We start from the raw sequence: 23,573 nt of genomic DNA, 5'->3' as shown, positions 1-23,573 counted from the left end.
GCACCTAAAGTTGACGACTTTTTGTTCCCCAAATCTTTCGAAATAAATTTGCATTAAAAGCTTGTAATAAACAGGGAATATCTTTTATGTATTTTGACTTTTTTTATTACAATACATACTTCACTCAATTTAATTAATTTTATTACTTAAAATTATTTTCAATTTTTATGTTCTTACTACAATTAAAATTTATTTTATTGTCGATTGAGTTTTAGTTTGGTTGATATTTACGTTGTTATCGTGCAAAGAGGACGTGAGTTTGAGTGCACTGAAGTGCATTATTCTCCTATTTAAAGATTGGAGAAGGATTATGGGTAGTTCTAGGCATTGTATAAAATATATATATGATAAGAATTTATAATAAGATTAAAAAATTATTTTATTTTTATGACTTTAGTTTAGTTTTTTTAATTTAATAATTCAAGTAGGGTAAACTACATTCAAGGTCATTAAACTATTTAATAAGTTTACGTTTTGGTCATTTAATTTAAAAAATTTATAAAATAGTCATTGTACTATTCGAAAATTTTTATTTAAGTCACTACGTTGTTAAAATCGATGTTTTATGGTCTTCTTTGTTTGTACTACTTATATCAATCGAAAGCTATTTTTTCTCATTCTCTTCTAATTCTGGTTTTTTTTTTCATGAAAAAATTTCCAATATCATGAACTTACGAACCAAAAATCCAAATAGTTTTCTTCTCTAATCTCCAACACTGACTATCATATCAACTAGGATCTAAAGCATGCTCTTCTACTCATGGGCACTAATCCACCCTACTGATCATTGAATTGTCGCTTAGAATTCACTAATCAAATTAAAACAAAAAAACTTTAACAGTTCAAAGACTTAAATAAAAACTGTTGAATAATTGAATGACTTAAATGAAAACTTTCGAATAGTTTAGCAATAATTTTGTAACTTTTTGAAGTTGAGTGAACAAAATATAAACTTTACTAATAATTTTAATGGTTTTTAATATAGTTTACCTCTAATAATAAAATAAAAGAATTTTGTTAAATTCAATTAGAGATTTTTAAAATTCAAAAAAGGGCTTATGTGCTTAATTTAATCGCATTAAAGCCATCTAGATAAACGTATCAACATTCATTTTTCCCTCTAAAACAGGGTTAAAAGAATTTTATAACCTCAAGTTCAAAAATCTTAAAATATTTTATTCTAACATTTTTATTTGCTTATTTTACTTTCTACACTTAAGTAATATTAGTAATATGATAAAAAAATTATTTTAAAAGTGCCACGTGCTTCGTAAACGTTTTTTTAATGTGTAATCAATTGAGTTTTAAATATTAAATAAAAAAATAAGGATTAAATTCCTAATATTAAAGGTAGAGAAACTATAATAAATAGTAGGCCACATTGTATTCTTAAAGGGAAGATTTGTGTTCGAACATTGGAGACTACATTTTTACGGATAAATGATTAAATTTTAAACGTGAGAAAAGAATAAAAACTAGAAACGTAGTTATACTAAATATTAATAAAAATAATAAGTTGAATCAATCAAACATGAAGAGATTAGGAATTAAATTGGAGTTTAGGAATACAAGTGTCTGACACGGCATTGGAAAATTGATGAAAAAAAGCTTATAAGCCATCATCATGCACAGTCTGCTACACCCTAAAAGCCAAAAAGGAATGTAGTAAAAGAGAAAGAGCAAAGACCTAATTTTACTCTGCATTACAATGTCAAAAAGGCTACAATGATCTACCATGGCCGTAACCAAGTATAAAGCTTATTACACTGTACACTCCCAATTTATTCACATCTATATGAAAGAGACATACATACCAAAAATCATAATCTACTGACGCAACTACAATTTCATCCAATTAAAAGTTACACTAATTATAATTTTCCTAAACTTCCCTACCAATACCTCCAATCTCGCATACCTGCAAAATGGCCTAATATCAGCTTCATCGCCCGTGTTAGCCGGTTTCTCATGTTGCAGCAAATCTGATCCTCACCTTTTAAGCCTCTGCTGCAGTTCCACTAAAAGCCTATATATCTTGTGATCTATGTAAGAAGTAATGTTGGGTTTAATCTTTGATTTGGTTTAACACGAACCGATCACCTTATGTTTTCACCTGCATTACTTTTGTTTCCAAATTTAGGTTGTTGCTAAAGCTTTCAAAACCAAGATGTGCTTTGTTGAGCATTACCTTTTACGTTTGCTCTTGGAGACGGTGGAAGTCGATGGATTGCTATGCCAGTTCCTCTTCCTTTGATTGATGAACCAATTGTTTATCTGTTTTAACTGTAAACCTGTTTCTTGAACCAACCTTGCCTTATCTTCCTCCTGCAAAAGAAAAATTAGTTAACATTTAGAGTTTAATTAAAGAGATCATGGTGAAGTAGAACTTACAGTAGGGTAAGGCCACTTGGAATGTGACTGCCACCAAGCTTTTAAAACCGATGTTGTATCACCGGGAAGTTTTCCGGCCCTTCTTTTTCGCAAAATTTCCTCCCTTATGTCCACGATCTTCTCCTTGTAACCCTGTTTGAGTTCATGTTTGAGTTCATGCCTCACACGCTCCATCAAAGACCTTTCACTTTCTGTTGGGATCAAAGGTCCAAACCCCATTGAATCTGTACCATCCAAACTTGTATCAAACAAGTTGGCATCACTGTCGACTTGGTCATCATCATCATCAGACATTGTAGCACCTGTTCCTTCCCCTGGGGAAACACCTGTTTTACGTAATCACAGCAGAGATTATATATAATATGATTCAGCGTTTCACGTTTTTTATTTAAATAAGAAAGCAGAGGATTATAGACATAAATGCATATTTACCTGTTAAGCTTTGTAAGGATTGTTCAATCTCCCAGCAAGCCATCACTGCTTCCATCGCATGAACACGAACATGTTGTTGTAATTGTTCTTTAAACGAGCATAACAACAGAACATAATGCGTCTGCATTACCAAGGAAGAGAAATTTTTTTAAAAAATGTCCTGTTTATCACAAAAACGAATTGTCGGTGCATCCCAATCCAATGAATCAATCGCCATTAATGTCAACAGAATAGCTAAAACGAGTGTCATCATCAGTTGAATCAAGAACACAAAGGGATGAAAAATTCAGACAACCTTAAAAACAACAACAATCAGTGGACACCCAAAGAAGCAGTTAATTGTCTGTGTTATTTCTCTTGGCATGGAGTTAATGAGTTATTGATTGCCACTAAGGGTAAAGGTGAATTAAATTTCAAATAAAAACGAAAACCAGAAGAGGGAATAATAATGGAATGGAAGTAACTTGAATAATAGTGGGGGCATACCATGAACTGATCGAGTTCTTTGTCATCACTAACCAAGCCCTGCGACCCTCCACCGAGAGCTGAGTATTTAGCCACCACATGCTGCGACTGAGCCAGCTGAGCGTCGATCCTCGGAAGCTGATCCACTGGCGTGGCGATCCTAAGGCACGCCACGTGTGCTGACAATAGTTGCTCGTAAAATGGGTGAGCTAGAATCTCTGCCTTGTATCTCGCATTCTGCCAATTCACAATCCCATCTCCGCCTCCTCCTCCTCCACTCTCCACCACCACGCCTTCGCTCTTATTGTTATTCATAGTCTCGCTGATGCTGTTCTTCAAATCACCCGATTCCACGGCCATAACACCTCCTCCTACCGCAGCTGCTGCCGCAGCAGCCGCGTCGTCGATGACGTTGCTGTGGTTTCGATGAAGAAGCGACGAGGATGAACGGGAGAGCATCGGGTTAGGAGCTTGGGAAGCCGCGGTGGAGTCGGAAGCAGTTGTAGTAGTATGAAGGTTAAGAAAGTTAGGGTCGGAGAAGTGCGGGTGGGGTTGCGGTGGGTGCGGCTGTTGGGGACGGAGAAGGGCGGAGTTTAACCAATTGGGAGCGGCGGTTTCCTGAAGTTGGTCGCCTTGCTGGGTTTGGTTGGGTTGTTGCTGTTGCTGGTCGGTAAAGTGATGGAGAGGAAGGTCTTGAGAAAGGTGGGTGCTGCTATGGTGAAACGCCATGTATGTACCCTTTTTCCTTTTCCTTTTTCCTCTAAACGTATTCGAAAGAGATATATCGATGAAGAAGACGACGACGATGATGATTATGAATTCATGGTCTGATAGAGAGAGAGAGAAAAACGAAGAAAATGATGACAAAGACAGCTTTCAGAAAAAAAAAATTACAGTCTCATTAACTTAAAAGATACACTCTTTGTCTAGCAAAAAAAATAAAGGCTAGGGCTTTGAGAGAGGATATATGTTGGAAGAGAAAGGAAGAAAATATATGATTATTATTAGTATTAAATTACTGTAAGAAACGTGCTATAGAGAGTTTGAGAGACAAAGAAGAATGACAAGCTGTTTTGAAGAAAAAGCGGTTTTCAGGTGAAGAAATCAGCTTATTATCATGAATAAAATGCTGGTGGTTTATGTGGAAGAGTGGGGGACCATTATTATTATTATTATTAGGGTTGAGTAAGAAAATTCGAGAAATAGAAAATTATTTCGAATTGAGATGTTTGAATAATTTATGAAATAAATATTAAAAATTATAAATATTTAAATTGAATTAAATGTTATTTTTATTTAATTTATAATTAATTTTAATTTTATAATTTAAAAATAAATATTTTATAAAAAGATAAATATTTGTTTTCTCCCATTAAAAAATTAGACAATATTATTTGCCAACCAGAATGTAAAATTCAAACAATTTAGAACCGATTTTCCAATATAGAAACTTATTTTGACTTTTTGTGTGTATAATCAAAGCGTTTACATGATTGTGATCTTCTTTTTTTTTAATTGCAAATAAATTTTAATATTAGTCTTTGCTAAATAAACTACCAACAGTATTGCTTTGTCATTTTCTTCCTAATCCGAAAAGACTAGGTGGGTAGAAATAAAAGGTGTGGAGAATTTGCGTGGAACTTCCTGCGTCGTTGATTGATGGAAAGGCATTGATGATTGATTTTGATCTGACGGTTCAAATCTGTCACCGTGGCAATCTCTCTCGTGGGGACGGGGGGACCAGACTCTTGAGTTGAAACGTGAAATGCGGGTTTTGCTTGGATTCACAGTCAGACCAATATTAAAGTAGTTTTTGGTAATTAATATAAAAAAATATCTGTATATATTTTTATTATTATAAATGAAGTTAAAAAGATTAATTGAAGTAAAAATGATTTAATGCATTAATGTTGTTTTTTACAGTGAAAAAACATATTTACGTAGAATACCACCGCCACCATGCATGTTAGATGTTAGAACAACAAAAAGTACATTGTCGCATGAAGGACAGGGAAGCTAAATAACCTAATCCTTAAAACTGTGAGCGTGCTTTCCACGTCACCTGATTTTGCGTAACAAAATTTAGCAGTTTGTAAAATAATAAAATAAAATAAATCCGACTGTGAACCAAAGACATTACTGTTGCAAAAACTGGAATGTCTTACAGTGGAAGTTATCAGTTTTTTTTTTTTTTTACGGTTTCAACTGACTGTTACCGGGGATAGGCGGTTAAGGACATAGAAAAAGGAAGAGGAAGAAGAAGCTAACGCCGGTGAAGGAGGGAGGGGGGGACCATAAATTACGTCGCTTCTCTCTTCGCCACTCGCGGGAAAATGACGCGGTAGACACGCGTCGAAAGATGGTTTCTTAGGACCACAAGATGGTCCCCAGCTAAAAAGCACGCGTTTAGGTTGAAGCGTATCGGGGCCGTACACGTGGATTGAGGAGAGATTGGGATGGAGTGGGAAGCACCGGGAATTTTGACTTCTCTGTAGCCGCCGGCTTAATCAATTCCAACTGTATAGAAGCTGCGGGTCCGAAACAACAAAAAAAAAAAAAAAGAAAAAAAGAAATGGGGCCCTCAAAGGAGAAGGTACTGTTTGCTGTATATGGCAAACTGTCCAGCTATAAGATGGTCCCCTACCTATTTGTTTCCTCTGTCTTAAAATTAATTATGTTAATCTATAAACAAACAAAATCGAAAATTTTATTTAATTACAGAAATAGATATAATAAAAATATAAAAAATTAATTTCAAGATTAATATAATGTAAGTTATTAGATAAAAAAACAAAATCTTACCTTTGGTGGGAGAAGTTAAAAAAACTTTATTCATATAAATTTAATTATTTAATGCATCATGATAAAGTTTTTTTTAACTGAAATTAAGAAAATAAATCTGCACATGGCATTAATTAATATTAAAAATAAAAAATAAACAGGATTTTTCATAATGTAGTTTTTTGGTTTATTTTGATAGGCGGGAGATAGACCTGCCGTCTGGCAAAAGGCAGTCACAGGGTGACAAATGTCTATGTAAGGGTAAAAAGGGCAGAGAGTCGCGTATATAATTTCTTTGGAAATGTCTGATTATGTGTCGCTCTCTCACCCATCTCAGGCCCATCCTATTTATTTCCTTGAGGGTACCCTTTCATTTTTAAATTTGAGTAAACTACTATTATTAGTCACTTAATTGTGGTAACTTTTTCTCCAATTATAAAATGTTGACAAAATTATTCAACCTTTTTTGTCTTTAAAAAAATAAATTGTCAATTTTAAAATTAGCATAATAGTAATTTTAACTCTTAAAATTTATAAATTATATCAATTTAGTACTGATTTGAAAATAATTAACTCTCAACATTCACACATTATATATTTTAACTTCTTTTGTGACATTGGGTTTTTGATCAAATTTAGTCTATAGATTTACCTTTTATTAACTTTTTAGGTAAAAGGGTCATAAAAAAAAAACAAAAGTTCAAGTTACTCAATATATAAATATTAAATGTTAAAGTTACTATTATGCCAATTTTAAAACTATCACATCATTTAATAGGTAGTGACTAAAAAAATAAAATCGAATAGTTAGGTGACTATTTTATAACTTTATAATTGGATGACAAAAACTAAATTTACCCTTATATTATTTATTTGCACGATTCAATTTTTCTAAATACTTATATTTTACTTTCACCTTTTGTTTCATTTATTTTAAAATCTAAATGGAAAATATTTGGTACATTGTAGGAGGATAAAAGGTGATGACAAATGTCTTGGTATATAGTAAAATATTGAAAATATACATATGACTAATATTTGATATACTGTTAGTAAAATTTTAGATTTCACAAATAGAGATAATGGATTAACAAATGTCCGCATAGTAAAATATTAAAAAAAAAGACACATGACAAATTTTAAAATTGCTTATGGAATAAAAAATATACTATGAATATACTAAATACTAACCCATAAATATATAAAAATGTTTACACATAAATTTTTAAACTGCATGTAAAATAAAAATATATATTTCTAATGTAGTAAATATTAACTCTTCAATCATATATAAAACAAAATCGCTTTACTCAAATTATTAGTTTACACCATAAACGAAGACTCGTAAAATTTTTTAAATTATTCAAAGTTAAATACATTTTCTGAAAATATTTTTTATTGAAAACAGTGGTTAATTTTTGTCGTAAATTTTTAAAATTAAATTTGATTATTATGTAATTCTACGAAGAGAAGTCTTGAGAATTAATTAATATGTTGGAGTTTTGTTTTAACTTTAAAACTGTTGGGCTGGAAAATAAAAGAAGAAATTAGATGCATTAAATTAAAGAGTAAGATGGTGAAGTAGCATTATAGTAATAGTGTTTGAAACAAGATTTATAGTTTTGTCTAATTTCACATCAAAGATTGAGGACATGTTTAACTTATGAACATCATTAAAGTAGTTAGTATAGTTATTGACATTTACAAGACTTGAATGATTCCGCATTTTTCGTTTCATTATAACATTTACTTTTCACGACGAATTTCGGAATCGTCGCCTTTACATGCCACCATTAATTTATTTTCTATTCGATTTTGAATTTTATATATATATAAGTAAAGGTTAAAAGGAAAAGGAAATCATTAATTGGGTTGGAAATATAACATGACAACTATATTGAATAAAATTATCAAATATATATTGAAATAGGATTTTTTTTTCCACTACAATTCTCTCTATTTGTTTTCTGTTTTGAGTTTAATCTTGTTCATCTTAGGGGTAATATTTAGGTATAGTTCGTACAACAATGTTAACTTCAAAATTAGAATTTTATTTAAATGTTGGGAAAAGAAGTTCAATTTCACTTATTCCAATTTGTTGTTAATAGATGTGAAATGGGTATTGATATATCTATATATACTATGCGAGCTTTTTCTGCAATCTTGAGACTTTGTAGGTCAATGCTCTTAATTAAGAAAAATTCTCTTACAAGCTGAAGATCTACGAGTCCACAACCTGGTCAGAATAGAGTTCTTACCACTCAAATGTTTATATATATCTATTCCTTTGACATAACAGTTCATACTTATGACGATAAAAAATTATCAAGTCAACTAAATCTTAAAAAGTTTGAAACCAACACCTAGGTAACATGTATAGTCTTAAAAATGGTCAGAGACAACCCCTTAAGAGTTCAAGTGCATTAGGACAAAAGGTCAATATATATATTCTTTGGTTTGACACTCTTAACTCTCTTAATTCTCCAATCCCACTCGAGTACCTATATTTTGGCCACCCCAACCTCTATATGGATTTAAGAAATTTCAAAATAAAATTTCTTTTAATTCATTCAATTTTTTTTTTAGGGTGTGCTTGGTTGAAAAAAAAAGTAAGAGGAAAGAAAATAAGAGAGATTATCATTTTACATCTTAATGAATAAAAATCAATTCTTCCAAATCGGAATGATGATACGAGAGAAAATAAGAAAGATGTGCATGCTAGTTCAAAAATATACATTTTTCAAATGTTTTATTTTCTTTTATTCTATTTTTGAACTCCACTCAGTAATAAATTACTTTTTCTTTATATTATTTTCATCTCTTTTACTAAGCATACCTATAGAAAAATATATACACTTTCCATCCCTTCAATTTTTCATCTGTTCAAATTTATTTTTATTTTACCTCGTGAGATTTTATGTTTTCATAGTTTCATCCAAAAAGAGAAAAAAAAAATGGTGTTCATGAAATTAAACTATTCAACAACAACATCGTTAATATTTTTATATGAATATTAATAAAAAATTATGTGATAAAAATATATTTTTACATGTATATAGATAATACCAATAAATTAATAAATCCGAAAACAGACAAAATAAATCACATCAATATCAGCCTATACCCGCATGTATGTGTCTCATATTATTATTATTTTTAAATCATACATCCAACATTAATTTGTCGGCTCCTCTTTTCGGCGGAATTTACAGTTGTATTCATCAAATATGGACTTTTTTTTTTTTTTGTTAAGAGTCATGATCAAATATGAACTAATTTCATTTTCAGATTTATTCCAAGTATCCACGCCGGTTCACTTTATGAGATATTTATTTTTATTAGATAGGATTTTTTATGTTTTAAGTAAATACTCTTAACATATTTTGTTAAAGATTTAATCGATTACTTGACTAATAATACTTTAAAAAAATAAGTTTGAATGTGTCGCACCTCTCAATATAGATGGAAAACGTAAAAATTATCTAAAAAGAATTATTTATACAAAATTATATCATAAGTAATGAAATTTTGGTTAAAACAATTAAGATAATCTTTTAAAGATAATGTGTCACGAGTTTAATTTTACCGTAGTAATATTTTATACAAAAATACTTTTGTGCTAATATATGTTTATTTTTAGTTGAATTGGTGTTGAAAGATTAAATAATAATTAGAATTTCTATCACATGTGTGTGCGTGTGGAAACTACATATTTAAAATATAAATGTGTGTTTAAAAGTAGCATATAATAAACAATAAAATATATGGTTGAAACTAACTAATCATAGTAACACATGAAATATATACGATATTAAAATAAAGTAAAATAAAATAATGAGTAAAATGACATTTAAACACATAAATTCATCAGGTAAATAATACTAAAAGCACTATAATATTATTTATAATTGTTTTGTCATCGATTGTGAATTGATACGAGTTAATATTGAGTTAACCTATGACATCAATTCAATTAAGAACATTATAAAACTTGGGAGATAATTAAAAATAAAAAAAACATTAAAATAAAACTTTGGTTGAGTGGTAAATTTAATGTTTTCTGATCTAATTGATGCGAGTTTAAATCTTGTTGTATTTATTTTTTTGTTAAAATGAAAAGACTAAAATAGCCTTGAATAATATGATCCTTGTTTTAATTACTACAAAAGATATTTTAGTAATTTTTAACTGAATAAATACCCAAGTGATACCAACTCAATTAAAAATTTTATTAATAATTAAATATAAATTCTTCAATTAAATTAATGTTAGATTATATTTGAACTCTGAAAAAAACTTAAATAATAGTAGATAATGTCGGTGCTACTTCTTATATTGCAAATACAAGTAACCTAACCAGGTTGCTAACTTCAAACCATTTACCATACGTATATAAATGTAGCTTATAATTTGGACCTTTATCAATATCATATTACTCTTTTTAGAACTTAATTAAACTAACAACAAAGTTTAATTTCATTTTAAACTCGTTTTGGATCTCTTTTGGTTTAATTAAAAATTTTAAATTCTAGGTCTATATATCTTTAGATAAGAACTTAAATGTGTTATCATATCTCGAGACAAATGGGTGTATGTCTCAAAACAATACTCTGATACGGCCACTTATACCTTAAAAGTTATTGTGTCTCAAGTCACATGTTGTATGTCTCGAGACTTGTAACAAGAAATTTAAAAAATTTATTTTCAAACACTTTCGAATCATATTAAAATTATCCACGATAAATCCAAAACAGTAAACAAATCTATATACTATATTTAAAAAAATATAAAAACTTTATACATAAAAATTAAAATATAAAAACTAAAATTTAATTTTAAAAGAGGAGAAAGATGTCCACCAGATTTATATAACGTATAAACGCAAAGAATCTCCGGTGCGAGAAAGCCTAAGTTTCGAGAAGCATCTGCTACCTACGTTCGTAAGCCAACGTACAATTTGCAGTTAATAACAACCAATGGCATTTTGCCACGATACTCTTATTAATATGTTTCGTGGACCCACACGTTTAACACGAGGCAGGCAACCCAAGGACTCGCCTAATGGTGTCCCTATTTATTAACATTTTCAGTAATCAATAGTTAATATGGGGTGATAAGATGATGATGATGATGACGAACTAATAATTCAATTAATAATTATATACCATGCAGTTATTTTATTTTATAAATAAAATTAAAATGCCATTAATATTATAAATATGGATGTTGAAATTATGAATTTAAAATATAAATATATATTTAAAAATAATTTGTAATAAACAATAAAATATATTATTTGAAATTAATTAATTTTATTACTATAATAGTACATGAATATGCATGATATTAAAATAAAGAAATTAAATTAAATTATGAGTAAAACAATATTTAAATACATAAATACATCATATAAACAATACTAAATGCACTACAATTATTTATCAACTCGAATTAGTATCGAGTTGACTTGTGATACCAACTCAATGAACATATTATTAATATATACAATTTATGGAGATAATAAAGTGTGTATAATAAAACAAAATGTACAAAATATATTTAAATAAAGCTTTGGTTGAATGGTGAATTTAAGGTTTTAGTAATTTAATTGGTGCGATTCAAATCTCACCATATATAAGCTTTAATTGATTTTTGTTAAAATGAAAGACTAAAATACCTTCGAATAATATAACTTTTTTAAAATTACGGAAGAATATTTTCGTAATTTCTTGGCCAAGTTGGTGACCAGGTTGAGGGTGACACCAATTAAGTCAAAAGCTTAATAAATAGTATATATATATACAATTGATGGAGATAATAAATTATATATATTAAAATAGAATTGTATAAAAAGTTATTAAAATGAAACTTTGGTTGAACGATGAATTTAATGTTTTAGTAATCTAATTAGTGCGGGCTTAAATTCCGTTATATGCATATTTCAATTGGTTTTTGTTAAAATGAGAAGACTAAAATACTCTTGAATAATATTAATTTTTTTTAAGGAAGAACATTTTCGTAATTTCATGATTAAGTTGGTGACCCGATTAAGGGTGATACCAACTCAGTCATGGCCTAATAGATAGCAAGTATAGATAGATATGCAACTAATGGAGATAATAAATTATGCATATTAAAACAAAAATATATAAAATACATCAAAAGATTTGATTGCGTGTTGAATTTAAGATTTTAGTAATCCAGTTGGCGTGGGTTCAAATCTCACCATATAAATGCCGATTGAGTTTTAGCTCGATTGGCATCGATAAGAACTTAAAAATGAGATTAATATTAAAAAAAAAAAAACTCACCATATGCATATTTTTTATTGGACATTTCTGTAATTCCATTGACTGAGTTGGTGACCCGATTGAAGTTGATACCAACTCAGATAAAACTTAATAAATAGTATATAAAAATAAAAATTTAATTAATTAAACATAGGACCGATTTTTAATTATGAAGTTAAAAGATTTCATTACCAATTTCCCATTCTAATATTAGGGTAAACTACATTTTTTACTAATTTATGGGTAATTTTTAGTTTTGGTCGTTTAATTTAAAAAATTATAACTAGGTTATTAAATCATTAGAAAGTTTTCATTTAAGTCATCGGACTGTTAAAATTGATATTATATAGCTTTTTCTGTTCGTACTGCTTGCACTAATCAAAAACTTTCTTTTCCATTCTCTTCTATAATTTAGTTTTTTTTTTAAGAAATAGTTTTGAATGTTACGAATCTACAAATCAAAATTCAAACTATTTTTTTCTTCGATCTCTGATATTGACTATCAGATCTACTTGGATCTAAGATATGTTAGTCTACAAGTCAATGGGTACTGATTCATCGTACTAATCGTCGAATCATTGCTTGGACCTCACTGGCGAATTTATTAAAAGAAAATTTAACAACCTAATAACTTAAATGAAAACTTTCGAATAGTTTAGTGACCAAAACGAAAACTTACTCATAATTTAGTGACTAATAATATAATTTACCGTTACTATAATAATAATATTTAAAAATAATAGTTTTATGATAAGATTATCATAATTATTATTAGAAATTAAATAATAGTAGTTGAGGGGTCGGTTTAGGTGAATGACTTCACTATGGAATTGAAGAATATTTAATTAGTGTTGAAAACTTGTAGTCTTAAGGTTTGTTTGTGCTTTTGTTTTGTCTTCTGTGCATTTGCTGCAAAAAATGCTTTTAATAATAAAGTGTGGAATTAGGGGAAGTGGAAGACTTAAATCAATTAATTAAGCCATAATTTTATTTATCTGAATTGTGTCCCTTTCAGTAACTTTTAATAACTTGTTTTTATTTAAGCAATCAACAGTTGTGTGGACTTTCCTTATCTATATTATCGTAGGGCAAATTAATTCCACTTTAATTTATTTAAATAATATTTTTTACTTTATAAAGTAGATTGTATTATTTTAAAAATATTTGTTATAGTAAACGTTGATAATGACGATAGAGAAAAACATATAGAGATTTTACGTAGAAAATCTTTTTGAGAAAAATCACGGATAAAAGAGGAGAAATTTACTAATATTGAAAAACAAATGATATAAGAGGAGTTTTAATTAAATTTATTTAAGGATTGAAAAACTCTCTGCTTTTTGCTCTTCACAGATCTCTTTATTTTGCCACTATATTTATTTTTCAACAAGAGATGAGATCCCTGTAACAATATTATTTTTTTAATATATTTTATATAAAAATAAAAAAATATGTACACGTATTTAGATTTAAACTAAAACTTCTAACATTTTTAGCATTTTGAGTTTTTGACCATATCATCAACTAAATCATCATTTGTTATTTTTGTCAATGTTATATATATATATATATATATATATAATATAATATAATTTTATTTTTCACCAAGTAAGTGTGACTTTCCTTTTATTGACAAGTGGCACACCCACCACGAAAGCTATTTTTTTTCACTTTAATATACCAAAATTTGAAAGTGAACTTTTATACTTTAATTTTTAATATAAATTGGTCTCTATATTTTTATGATATTATTATTTAGTCTAAATAGTTAATATCGTTAATTTTTGATTAAAATATTATTTATATATAATTTTAATATTCTTAAAGTCTTAGAGATTGACACATAACTTCTCATTTTTTTAGGTTTGCATTGCTTTTTTTGGCATGTTATGCATATTATAGATATGTGTATATTTTTTCCTTCACTAGGAAATATTTTATCTTACTAACGTTTTAACAAGCCATATTATTTACTAATAGACATTCAAGGAAATATAAATATTTTATTATTAAGTGGATATCTTTTAGAACTCTAAGATTAATCGAAGTAGAATTTTATTTTATTTATATATCTTATACCTATAAATATAAACTTTAGAGAAACATTGTATATATTTCAATTTCTTTATTTTTACTCTCTTTTATATTTATTTTATAACAGTAACTTATTTTTATATATTTTATTTTATTTTTAACTTTGAAACCAAAGATTTGAGTCAATGTAAAAGTTAAAAGTATCAATTTCATAAAAAATAAAAATAAAGGTAACGAACTAATAATTAACAAATTTATTAGTAAAAATTAAATTTCTTAAAAGTATTTTTCATTAATTAAATTTAAAAAAAATTATGTTTAAAATTATCTATAAACTAAACACCAAAGGAAGGCCTTTAAAGCATTCCAATAGGACATGTGTCTTGCGTTTTACATTTTAAAATAATGGTTGAATTCCAATTACGATACCTTTACTTTCTTTATTTATATAATAATAGTTAAATTTCAGTTTTATATTATTTTCAAATTTGAGATTTAATCTTTATATTTAATTTTTAACATAATATGATATCGAGCAACACGTGTTTTATTGTTCTCTTTTATATTATAAGATGATGGTCCAATTTCAATTTTGATCCGTTTACTTTTATTTTATTATTATAAAACAATGGTCAAATTTTAGTTTTAGTTCTTATAATTTACTCAAATTTGAGATTTTATCTCTATATTTAATTTTTGAAATAATTTAATTCTTTTCAAGCGTTATTTATATAATTTACATAGTAATTATATACAGATAAATATATTTTATCACTTCATTTATTATTTTATCTTTAAATTATATTATAAAGTGATTGATTTGCACATCGAAGAGTGTATCATGTTTTAATTCTATCGGATCATGTTTTTAATCTCAAATTATTTCAAAATTTTCTAATTTATCTTAATTTAATTGATAAACTTTTTGGAAGATATTTTAATCAACATTTTTAACATTTTCATGGCGAGTTCAAATGAGTGTTTTAGGAAAATATCTTAATCAACATTTTCAATATTGTTTTTATTGTTATATGGCTGCCGAATGAATATATACTTTTAATTTCTAATGTCACACCAATGAGTTTGAGAGAAGAATTTTATCGATGGTAACAGTTTGACCTAAGTTTTAGATTTAAAAAAGTAAACGTACTAATTAATTCTTAAAAATAGGAGTAGAAAACTGAATTCTAAATGTACAACGTGTATAGAGATTAAGTACATATTTTAATTTTAAAAAATTTACTCTATAATTCAAGACAAACAAATAATTTATCGAACGCAAAGTGTGGGTGAAACCATATTGATTTTTAGAGACTTATTGTTGAATATTTTTCATTTGTGTTCTATATGAGTAAGATGAGATTATTCATTTATGATTCGTGTGATGTTTTTGTAGAAATTTATAGCAGTAATAGTGGAAGTGTATGTCGACTTTTTAAGTGCTTCATTTTGCTGTGTAAAACAGGATGTTGACAGCGCACATAAGATCTCGCAAAGTTTCATAAGCAGCTACAGCAACAACTCGATACTCTGCCTCGATTGAAGATCTCGCAACTGCTTTTTCTTTTTTTTATTGAAGACCAGTTGATGGGAGTGAGACCATGGAAAAGAATGTATCCTGTGGCTGAGATGCAATCATTTAGGTCACTAGCCCAATCGACATTGTTATACATGTAAAGATTAGAATCACATTGTTTAGAGATATGGAGACCAAAGGTTGTTGCTTGCAAGTAGGAAAGCAATCCAATGTGTCTTCGAAGGATAGTGCATGAATTTGGGTAACTTATTGACTGATAAACAAATGTTTGTCTTTGTGAATGATAAGTATTGTAATTTTCCAAGAGCTCGTCCGAACTCAGCCCCATCAACAGGTGCAATGCCATCATTGATGGACAAAACTTGGTTGGAGCTCAATGCTCATGAGAGCCGGATCACGTTTAATTTCATGCATATTCGTATTTTGAAGAATATCACAAACATACTTTCATTGTGATAAAATTAAATCATAAAAAATAGGAATGATTTCGATACCCTAAAAGATATTTAATTCACTGAGATCTTTAATAGGAAACTTTCCAAAGATGAAATGAGATTACAAAAAAGAATTGGACTGTTACCAGTGATGACAATGTCATCAACATAATCCAAATAGTTACCATGAATATGAAAGATAAAAAAGGAGGCATCTAATTGAGACCAATGAAATCCCATTTGGAAAAAAACTTTTGTGAATTTCTTATATCACTGCCGAGGAGTTTGCTTGAACCCATAATTTGTTTTAATAAATCGAAAAACATGATTTTGATTATTCGAATCCTTAAGCCTTAGTGGTTGTTTCATAAGAACATATTCCTCAAGAGTTCCTTATAAAAAACATTATCAACAGTGAAGCCTATAGTCAAAAGTCTAGCTTAGAATGACTTTTTCAATCTCAACGTTTATAACTTTTATTAATTTGATCTTTACTCGTTTTTTTTTTTACAATGATAATTTGAATCCAAATTATTCTTGAAAAAGATGAATACCCAACCAATATGCTTCAACTTATACGTGTTTTTAATAAAATGCACATAAAAAAATTAAAATTAAATTTTTTTTGGGTATTTTCAATAAATTTTGAAAATTGTAGTTTTTTTCATAAGATGAAAAATAAGAAAAAAATGAAAATAAGAAAAAATATGAAAATACCTTTAAAATCTATATTATTACTTGACTCCATATATTTGTAGATATATCTTGATCTTAAATTTTTACATGTTTTTATACATAAGATAGAATGAATCAAGTTTTTGACATCGTTGCTGAAAATAATAATATAGTGATTAATTGGTACATTTTAGCTTCTTAAAACTAGTTGCTTACTTGTGTATAGTGATTAACTGAACTAAATTAAGATTGTGTTTTTGTTGATTAATTGATTGTATATAGATTGTTTAGTTGTTTGTGTAGTTTAATCTTAGGTAGTTGACCATGTATTGCTTAAAACTCTTTCATAGGTATGGATCAAATCACGGGAGAATATGTTCTCTAATGGAGAATGGTTGAAATCTAGTATTAAGAAGCCGGTAAATGGATATGGGTACATATACAATTCAATGGGGAGAAGAAGCAAGATCCTAGACCATTTCTTTGATTACGAGATGAATCACCTGTGAGAAATTCTCTTTCCATTAAACATGACTCGAGACACATCTTGGATGTCTTATTCTTCCATTCAACCTCATTTTAGTGTGGAGTTTTTCAAGTAGAAAACTCATGTAATATGCTTTCTTGACCACAGAATTCCGAAAATTCATTATTCCCATATTCTCTCTCACGATCGCTCTTAATCTAACCAATCTTCCTAATTTCATTCATCAACCTTTTACATAGTTTCTTAAAAGCATAAAAAAGGTCAAACTTTTCATGTAGGAAATTAGCCCCAAGTATACTTGGAGTAGTCAACTACACATACATAAACTTAACATTTACCTCCCAAGCTCTCTGCCAGCATTGGTGCTATAAAATCCATGTGCAGAAGTTCTATAGGGTCAACTTTTTGGATAAGTTGCAATTGAGGATTTAACTCACGTTGTTTAAATTGGGAATTGTTATTCCTAATTTTGGTAGTCCTCAAATAGCATAGTACCTCACCAATCTCTATAACCCTTTGAAATGTATGCGGCCAAGTTGTTCATGCCATAGTTCAAGATCTAAAGAGGTAGCTCAATTACAAGTGGGAGGTTCCACCAAACTATAGCCATTATCAAATGACCTTGCACCCTCAATGATCAATATACTAGATCGGTTGGTCACCTTGTAACTTTCTTTGGCAAAATTCACCAACATGCCTTGGTCAAAAAGTTGATTTATGCTAATCAAATTGGCCTTTAAATCTTCTACAAGGATCACATTTTTAAGTTTAGGCATACCATCTATATTTAGCACTCATTTGCCAAGTATCCTACCCTTTTTGTGATCACCAAAAGTCACACTACCTTCATGGTTTTCTTGAAAATCCTTAAGACATCCCCTATTTCCAGTCATTATGCAAGGAATGGTGAGGAACCAACAACACTTTTTGTCTTTTCCACTAAAGACAAATTTATGTTTCTGCTGTCTATCAAGGGTAACTTGAGTTGCTACATGAGGTACCATTGGATGATTTCTTCCGAGATCCTTTAGCAATTTGTAACATTTAGGCCAAGCATGCCCTGCAATTCCACAATAGTGGCACACCACTCTTCCTTTGAACTTCTGAGACTTCTCATTAGCATGAGCAACAACCTTCTCGAACTTTTTGGCTTCTCAACAATCTCTTTTGCTTTGAAAAACACAGTTAGGGAAATTGTCGACATACCCTAGACTTCCACATCCATGTTCTCTCCTCCCAACTTCTCATTCTTAGAACCCATCTTCTTCAAAATAGTCTGAGTTACAGTTAAACTCCTTCACAACTTCACTTGAGTTTGGATTTTTTTTCAAAAGAAAAAGTGTTTTTCTTCAAGAATTTTCAAAAGCCTCCGGTTCTTGTAAGGGTACAATATTTAAAAGGTTTTAATGAAAAAAATTAATTAAAATATAAAAGTAGAAGAATTTTAAATAAAAAGAAAATTTCACTCATAATTTCATCAAACCTTAGAAAAGTAAGTGAGTGTTCCTCAAACCGTAGACAATAAATAATTTTTTATCAAGCCTCAAGAGTTTAAATGCGATGAATGTTGTAATCAAAGAATTGGCATTCACGGTCTACATCATGAGTCATGAATTAAAACATGTTCTTGATTGCGTTTTGCTCTTTACAATGATAACAAGGTTAGAGTTTTTTTATGGGTTGGATCAAGTATTAACAAAATTTTAGGCTCGGTTGACGGATTTGGATTCGGGTCAGTTCGAAAAATTGGTTTAAATTTTTACTTAAGGTCGACCCGGATAAAAAGTTAAAACTTGGATCTAGTTCCGCCTGGTCGTATTAATTTTTTATATAATTTTGTTTAAATATAATACATACACTAAAAATATTAAAATAGATATTTTTCAATAAATTAAAAATAAATTAAAAAATCTTTATACTTAAATAACACTAACATAAATGCAACTTAACAAGCAAATACCTCTAAAATAGTAGCAAAATTAACAATAAAACAAATCATATACAATATCCAAATATTAATAACAAAATAGTAGCAATATAATAGTGAAATGGTAGCAAAAAGTGAGAAAACAATATCAAAATAACAAAGGATATTTTTATTGTAAATTCAAGTCGGGCTCAAACTCGACTCATTTTCTAAATGAATTTTATTTTTAGGTTTAAATCCTCTCTATCTAATTCGATCCCATAAACAACTCTAAGCAAAATTGATCTCCCTACAACAAGAGTAATTAAGAAACACTAAAAGAAATATTGGAACTTTGAATCTTGAAATTAAATTTATTATCAGAATTTAGAGGAATCTTATTTTTTAAGATTTTTTTTATATATTCAACATAAAAGAAAAGTAGTCGATAGTATACGATAATTCATATTTAAACATGGTATTTCTTAAAGTATAAGTGAATGAATAAACTTGTAAGTTGTTGGAGATTTTGTTATTATTGAGTCTTGTCAGTCCCTATCAGTTTCCATAGGTGTTTGAATCATGTAGACACACGAATTTCACATTTGTTTGAAGGGTTCATTTTCAACCACAGTGATTCCTTTCTTTCTTTCCCAAATGGGAGAATCAGACCCCATTCCCCACCACCAAAGCCAACACTCTCCACTTCTCCATAACCTATTTGTGCTTATAATTTTGATTTTGTTTACCTCAGATTTTAATTCAACAATCTCTAACCCTTCTGCTTATTTAAAAAAAAAAAAAATTCTATAATGATTGATACCTAAGAAGTTACAAAAAGTTTGATGTAACAAAGTTCGAGAATCTGTTTTTGTTACAATTTTACATTTTAGCTTTAATCTAGTACTAAAAAACACTTTAGTTTAGTTTTTTCATATGTTTTAATCATTGGTTAGTTATAAATTAGTTACATGATTTGTTTGTGACAAAGAGAATGTAAATTTTTGTTAATTTTAAATAAGTTTTATTTTCTTAAAAGATTATAATTGCATGTTCAAATTTGTACTAACAACTATCTTAAAGCATATATGTTAAATAAACTTTTTACTCATAGTGCGAAAATTACTATTAAAAAAAACTTACTTCGTTAACAAATAACATGGAAAAGAACAGATGGGATCTTAAATGGATTTTAAAAAAACTTCCCTTGTTAATTTTATTATAATGCTTTATTACGCTTTTTACTCGAACTCTTGATGCACCCAATCATCCAACTTCTGAACAAAGACTTTCATATATAAGTAGATTCTAAGACCCATAATGTGGGTAAAACCATAGTTGTAGTACATACATAAATACTAATAAATGGTAATTTAAAAAAAAATAATAATTAAGTGATAGATATTGATTAAAACTTAGATAAGAGTTCCCCCACCAAATAATGGATATACTTGTAAACCATATTTTGAGGATTAAGTAAACAAGGAATTGGAATGGGAACATCATATACATACAAATGTATAACACCAATCACAACACGTTCAAATAGATAGATAATAATAAGCAATCATCTCAGAACAAAGCATATTATCTTGATTTATATGCACTACTAAATCCCTAGTTTTTGTAGAGCAGACCAAAGAATTTTTTGTATTGGAGTGGAAGGGGATGTAGGTTTGGGAAACGGTCAAAGAAGTAAAACTAAGCACAATGTTTACTTTGTGTGTGTGTGAGGAATATTTGATCATGCAGTCCCATTGACATGGACATGGAACGGAGGACCTCGACAGAAAATAGGCTCATCAGATGATTCACTTTTTGCTCTAGCTCTTAAAACGTCATTGGCATCATCAATTACAGCAGCTGCAACCAAGGTGTACTCACCTGGGACAAGAAAGTACAAGGAGAAACCATGTTTGGTTTCTTCAAGTGGAGGAACTTCCATGGTGATTCCACTTAGAACACCTGATAACAAATTATAGCCATGTAAAGAAAATCAATACATCAGATATGGAAATGCCACAGAATGATATAACATAAAATGGAAGTAACTAACCAGCCCATATGACGGTAGCCTTTGCGCCCTCAACAGAATTTGCTCCAGCTACATCTCGGCATGTAACACTAAGATTCATCTTGATGGTTTCCTTGGTGTTATTCCTGACCAGGACTTCAAAGGGAGTCATATCATGCGCAATTACAGAATTCTTTGATGCAATGTGCTGGATACTTGTATCAGATTCTTTTGGTAAATCAAGTTTCGCAGCATTTTCAGAACCATTTCTAGCAAGCCTGAAGCCAAAAGTTAGGGGATCTGGCAATAGCACATCCATGACGGAAGACTGAAGAGCAGCTTGTATAGCATCCTTGCAATTCAGTTCTCCAGAGCTGTTGCGTCCTGATTGCCACTGGACTTTAATTCTGGAAATAAGGTTCTTAATGGAAGCATTTAGTTCAGCCTTTGTATTCCTTTCTGAAAAATTAGAATTTCTACCAGCAGTAGACCCATCAGACTGCAAATCCTTTGAAAAAATTGAACCATCAAGAAAAGGTAACTTAAAATGCTCTAGTGGTATTAATACCCTTGCAAAATGGTCCCTGTCAATTCTTGTTTTAGGATAACCATATTCAGCAGCACAGTCAACAGAAAGGTTGTCCTCATTGCCTGACGTTTCCAATTGAACAGAGACACTAATATCAAATACAACATCAGTTGGATTAGACAACTCTAGTTCAAGAAAACGTAATCCCCAGCTTCCTCTAAAGGGATCAATCTTCACCAATCTGTCAATCTTACTATAGCCAACAGCTTCACCAAAAGGCTTGCTATCCAAGTTAGCTAAACTGGAAGGACTCTCACCGACATGTGCAGGAATCTCCATAGAAAGTAGACGAGCTTTCACAAAAGACAAACCTTGCAGAACACAGATTTGTAATGGAACAATGAGACGCCTTCCCGGGGGCACAGAGGATTTGTTTGTTTCAATATCTTGAGCATCTCCTAGTGGCCCTGAGAAGAGAATGATGAATTTAAGCAAGGCTTAGTGGATAAAGATCTTTAAGAGAGTTCAATGCCATAGTTACATGCAATTCAATAATAGTTGTAATAGAGAAGGTATTGGTCATCTAAGTCGCATGACCTTTGTTATGTAAAGCATCCAAACGTGGCAACACCGGCTCCACTGATCAAGTTCTTGAAACTCGGCACAAAATTTTGCCAATTTTCATTCCTTAAAAGGGTTGAACTAAATGGATATACTTCCACCTTAATACACAAACTAAATTATCAGTTCTAAAAACCACTTGAGAAGACTCAGAAAGTACTACAGTTTTTTTTTTTTAATTATAACCATGTATGATTTACTGCAGATGGACCTTGATATGTATCATAGCTGCTGGCACTTTAACCTTATAAGGAAAGTCATTAATTATCAATTGATCCGATCCAACAGTACAACAGGTATCCCTAGAAGGTATTTTCGAAACCCAAAAATCCCACAATTTATTGCAGTTAATATGTAAAATGGTTATTGAAAACATAAGGGAATAAGAAAGTTATGTGAGTGAATATTATGCAAGACGTTGAATAGTTGCACATATGAATTTTACAACAAATACCTGCATAATGGATCAACAATGAGGGGCTGCTTCCATCCTTCAAGGTTCTACCCATGCTTCCAAATGCATTCTTACCAGCTGCAGTATCACTCTCACCCAAGAAAAGTCGCCAACCTTTCAAGGTCACAGGTATGGTTACTTCTGCTCCAGGTTTCAATGGGAGAGCAGATTTTAAATTTTCATAAGCAATTGAGATTACAGAATCTTGGTTTTTTCCAGACAGTGAAATGTGCACCTGCTCAATTGGAACCGTGCCAGCATTAGCTAGATTTATCCATACATCTCGTATTTCACCTTCATATAGAATGATGGCGCCATCACCACCTACAACATGTGACACTAATAATGGCAATGGAGGTATTACAGAAATACTCGGTACAGATACACTTCTCAGTCTTGGTGAACCACAACAACGGAAAGGGTCAGAAAGAACAAGTCCTTGTGCTGCTCCAAGAAGCAAATTATCGACATCCTTAAAACGATGTTCAGTAATTACACCAAAACAGTGAACAGTGCATCCTCG

The 23,573-nt window shown here is 29.7% G+C and overlaps 2 protein-coding genes across 5 annotated transcripts in view; both read right to left on the bottom strand.

Moving 5' to 3' along the window:
- Positions 1 to 1,663: 1,663 nt before the first annotated feature.
- LOC108450238 (homeobox protein knotted-1-like 3) lies at positions 1,664 to 4,510 on the bottom strand. 4 transcript variants are annotated; one of them, XR_008285946.1, is made up of 6 exons: positions 3,310 to 4,445; positions 2,824 to 2,944; positions 2,392 to 2,717; positions 2,189 to 2,325; positions 1,994 to 2,121; positions 1,664 to 1,918 (listed from the first exon to the last, which is right to left on the bottom strand). XR_008285946.1 is itself a non-coding variant. In XM_017747781.2 (5 exons), the coding sequence occupies exons 1-5, from the start codon at positions 4,015 to 4,017 to the stop codon at positions 2,110 to 2,112; spliced, it is 1,296 nt and encodes a 431-aa protein (XP_017603270.1). In that variant the 5' UTR covers positions 4,018 to 4,510; the 3' UTR covers positions 1,664 to 2,109. The 4 variants fall into 4 exon arrangements, 2 of the variants coding, with proteins under 2 accessions (XP_017603270.1, XP_017603264.1); XR_008285948.1 differs by having other exon boundaries at positions 1,994 to 2,113; positions 3,310 to 4,444; XM_017747781.2 differs by having other exon boundaries at positions 1,664 to 2,113; positions 3,310 to 4,510.
- Positions 4,511 to 20,858: 16,348 nt separating this feature from the next.
- The window catches only part of LOC108455028 (trafficking protein particle complex II-specific subunit 120 homolog), a 6,611-nt gene continuing 3,896 nt past the window's right edge, over positions 20,859 to 23,573 (bottom strand). Inside the window, exons 8-10 of the mRNA XM_017753654.2 lie at positions 23,051 to 23,573; positions 21,489 to 22,442; positions 20,859 to 21,397 (exon numbers count right to left, since the gene is read on the bottom strand). The exon at positions 23,051 to 23,573 is cut by the window's right edge and continues 355 nt beyond it. Coding sequence (XP_017609143.1) covers positions 21,177 to 21,397; positions 21,489 to 22,442; positions 23,051 to 23,573 — 1,698 coding nt within the window. The 3' untranslated portion in view covers positions 20,859 to 21,176. The remainder of the gene's footprint in view (positions 21,398 to 21,488; positions 22,443 to 23,050) is intronic.

Source organism: Gossypium arboreum, chromosome 7 (genome assembly GCF_025698485.1).
Source record: "Gossypium arboreum isolate Shixiya-1 chromosome 7, ASM2569848v2, whole genome shotgun sequence".
Lineage (NCBI taxonomy): Eukaryota > Viridiplantae > Streptophyta > Magnoliopsida > Malvales > Malvaceae > Gossypium > Gossypium arboreum.
The sequence above is the reverse complement of the archived record's forward strand: the minus strand, read 5'-3'. Positions and strand labels throughout refer to the sequence as shown.

Coding starts and splice junctions, on each gene's coding strand:
- LOC108450238 (XM_017747775.2), bottom strand. CDS start 4,017: ATGGCGTTTCACCATAGCAGCACCCACCTTTCTCAAGACCTTCCTCTC. Junction 2,718..2,823: donor ATCCTTACAAAGCTTAACAG/GTAAATATGCAT, acceptor TACGTAAAACAG/GTGTTTCCCCAGGGGAAGGA. Junction 2,122..2,188: donor TCCAAGAGCAAACGTAAAAG/GTAATGCTCAAC, acceptor TGGAAACAAAAG/TAATGCAGGTGAAAACATAA.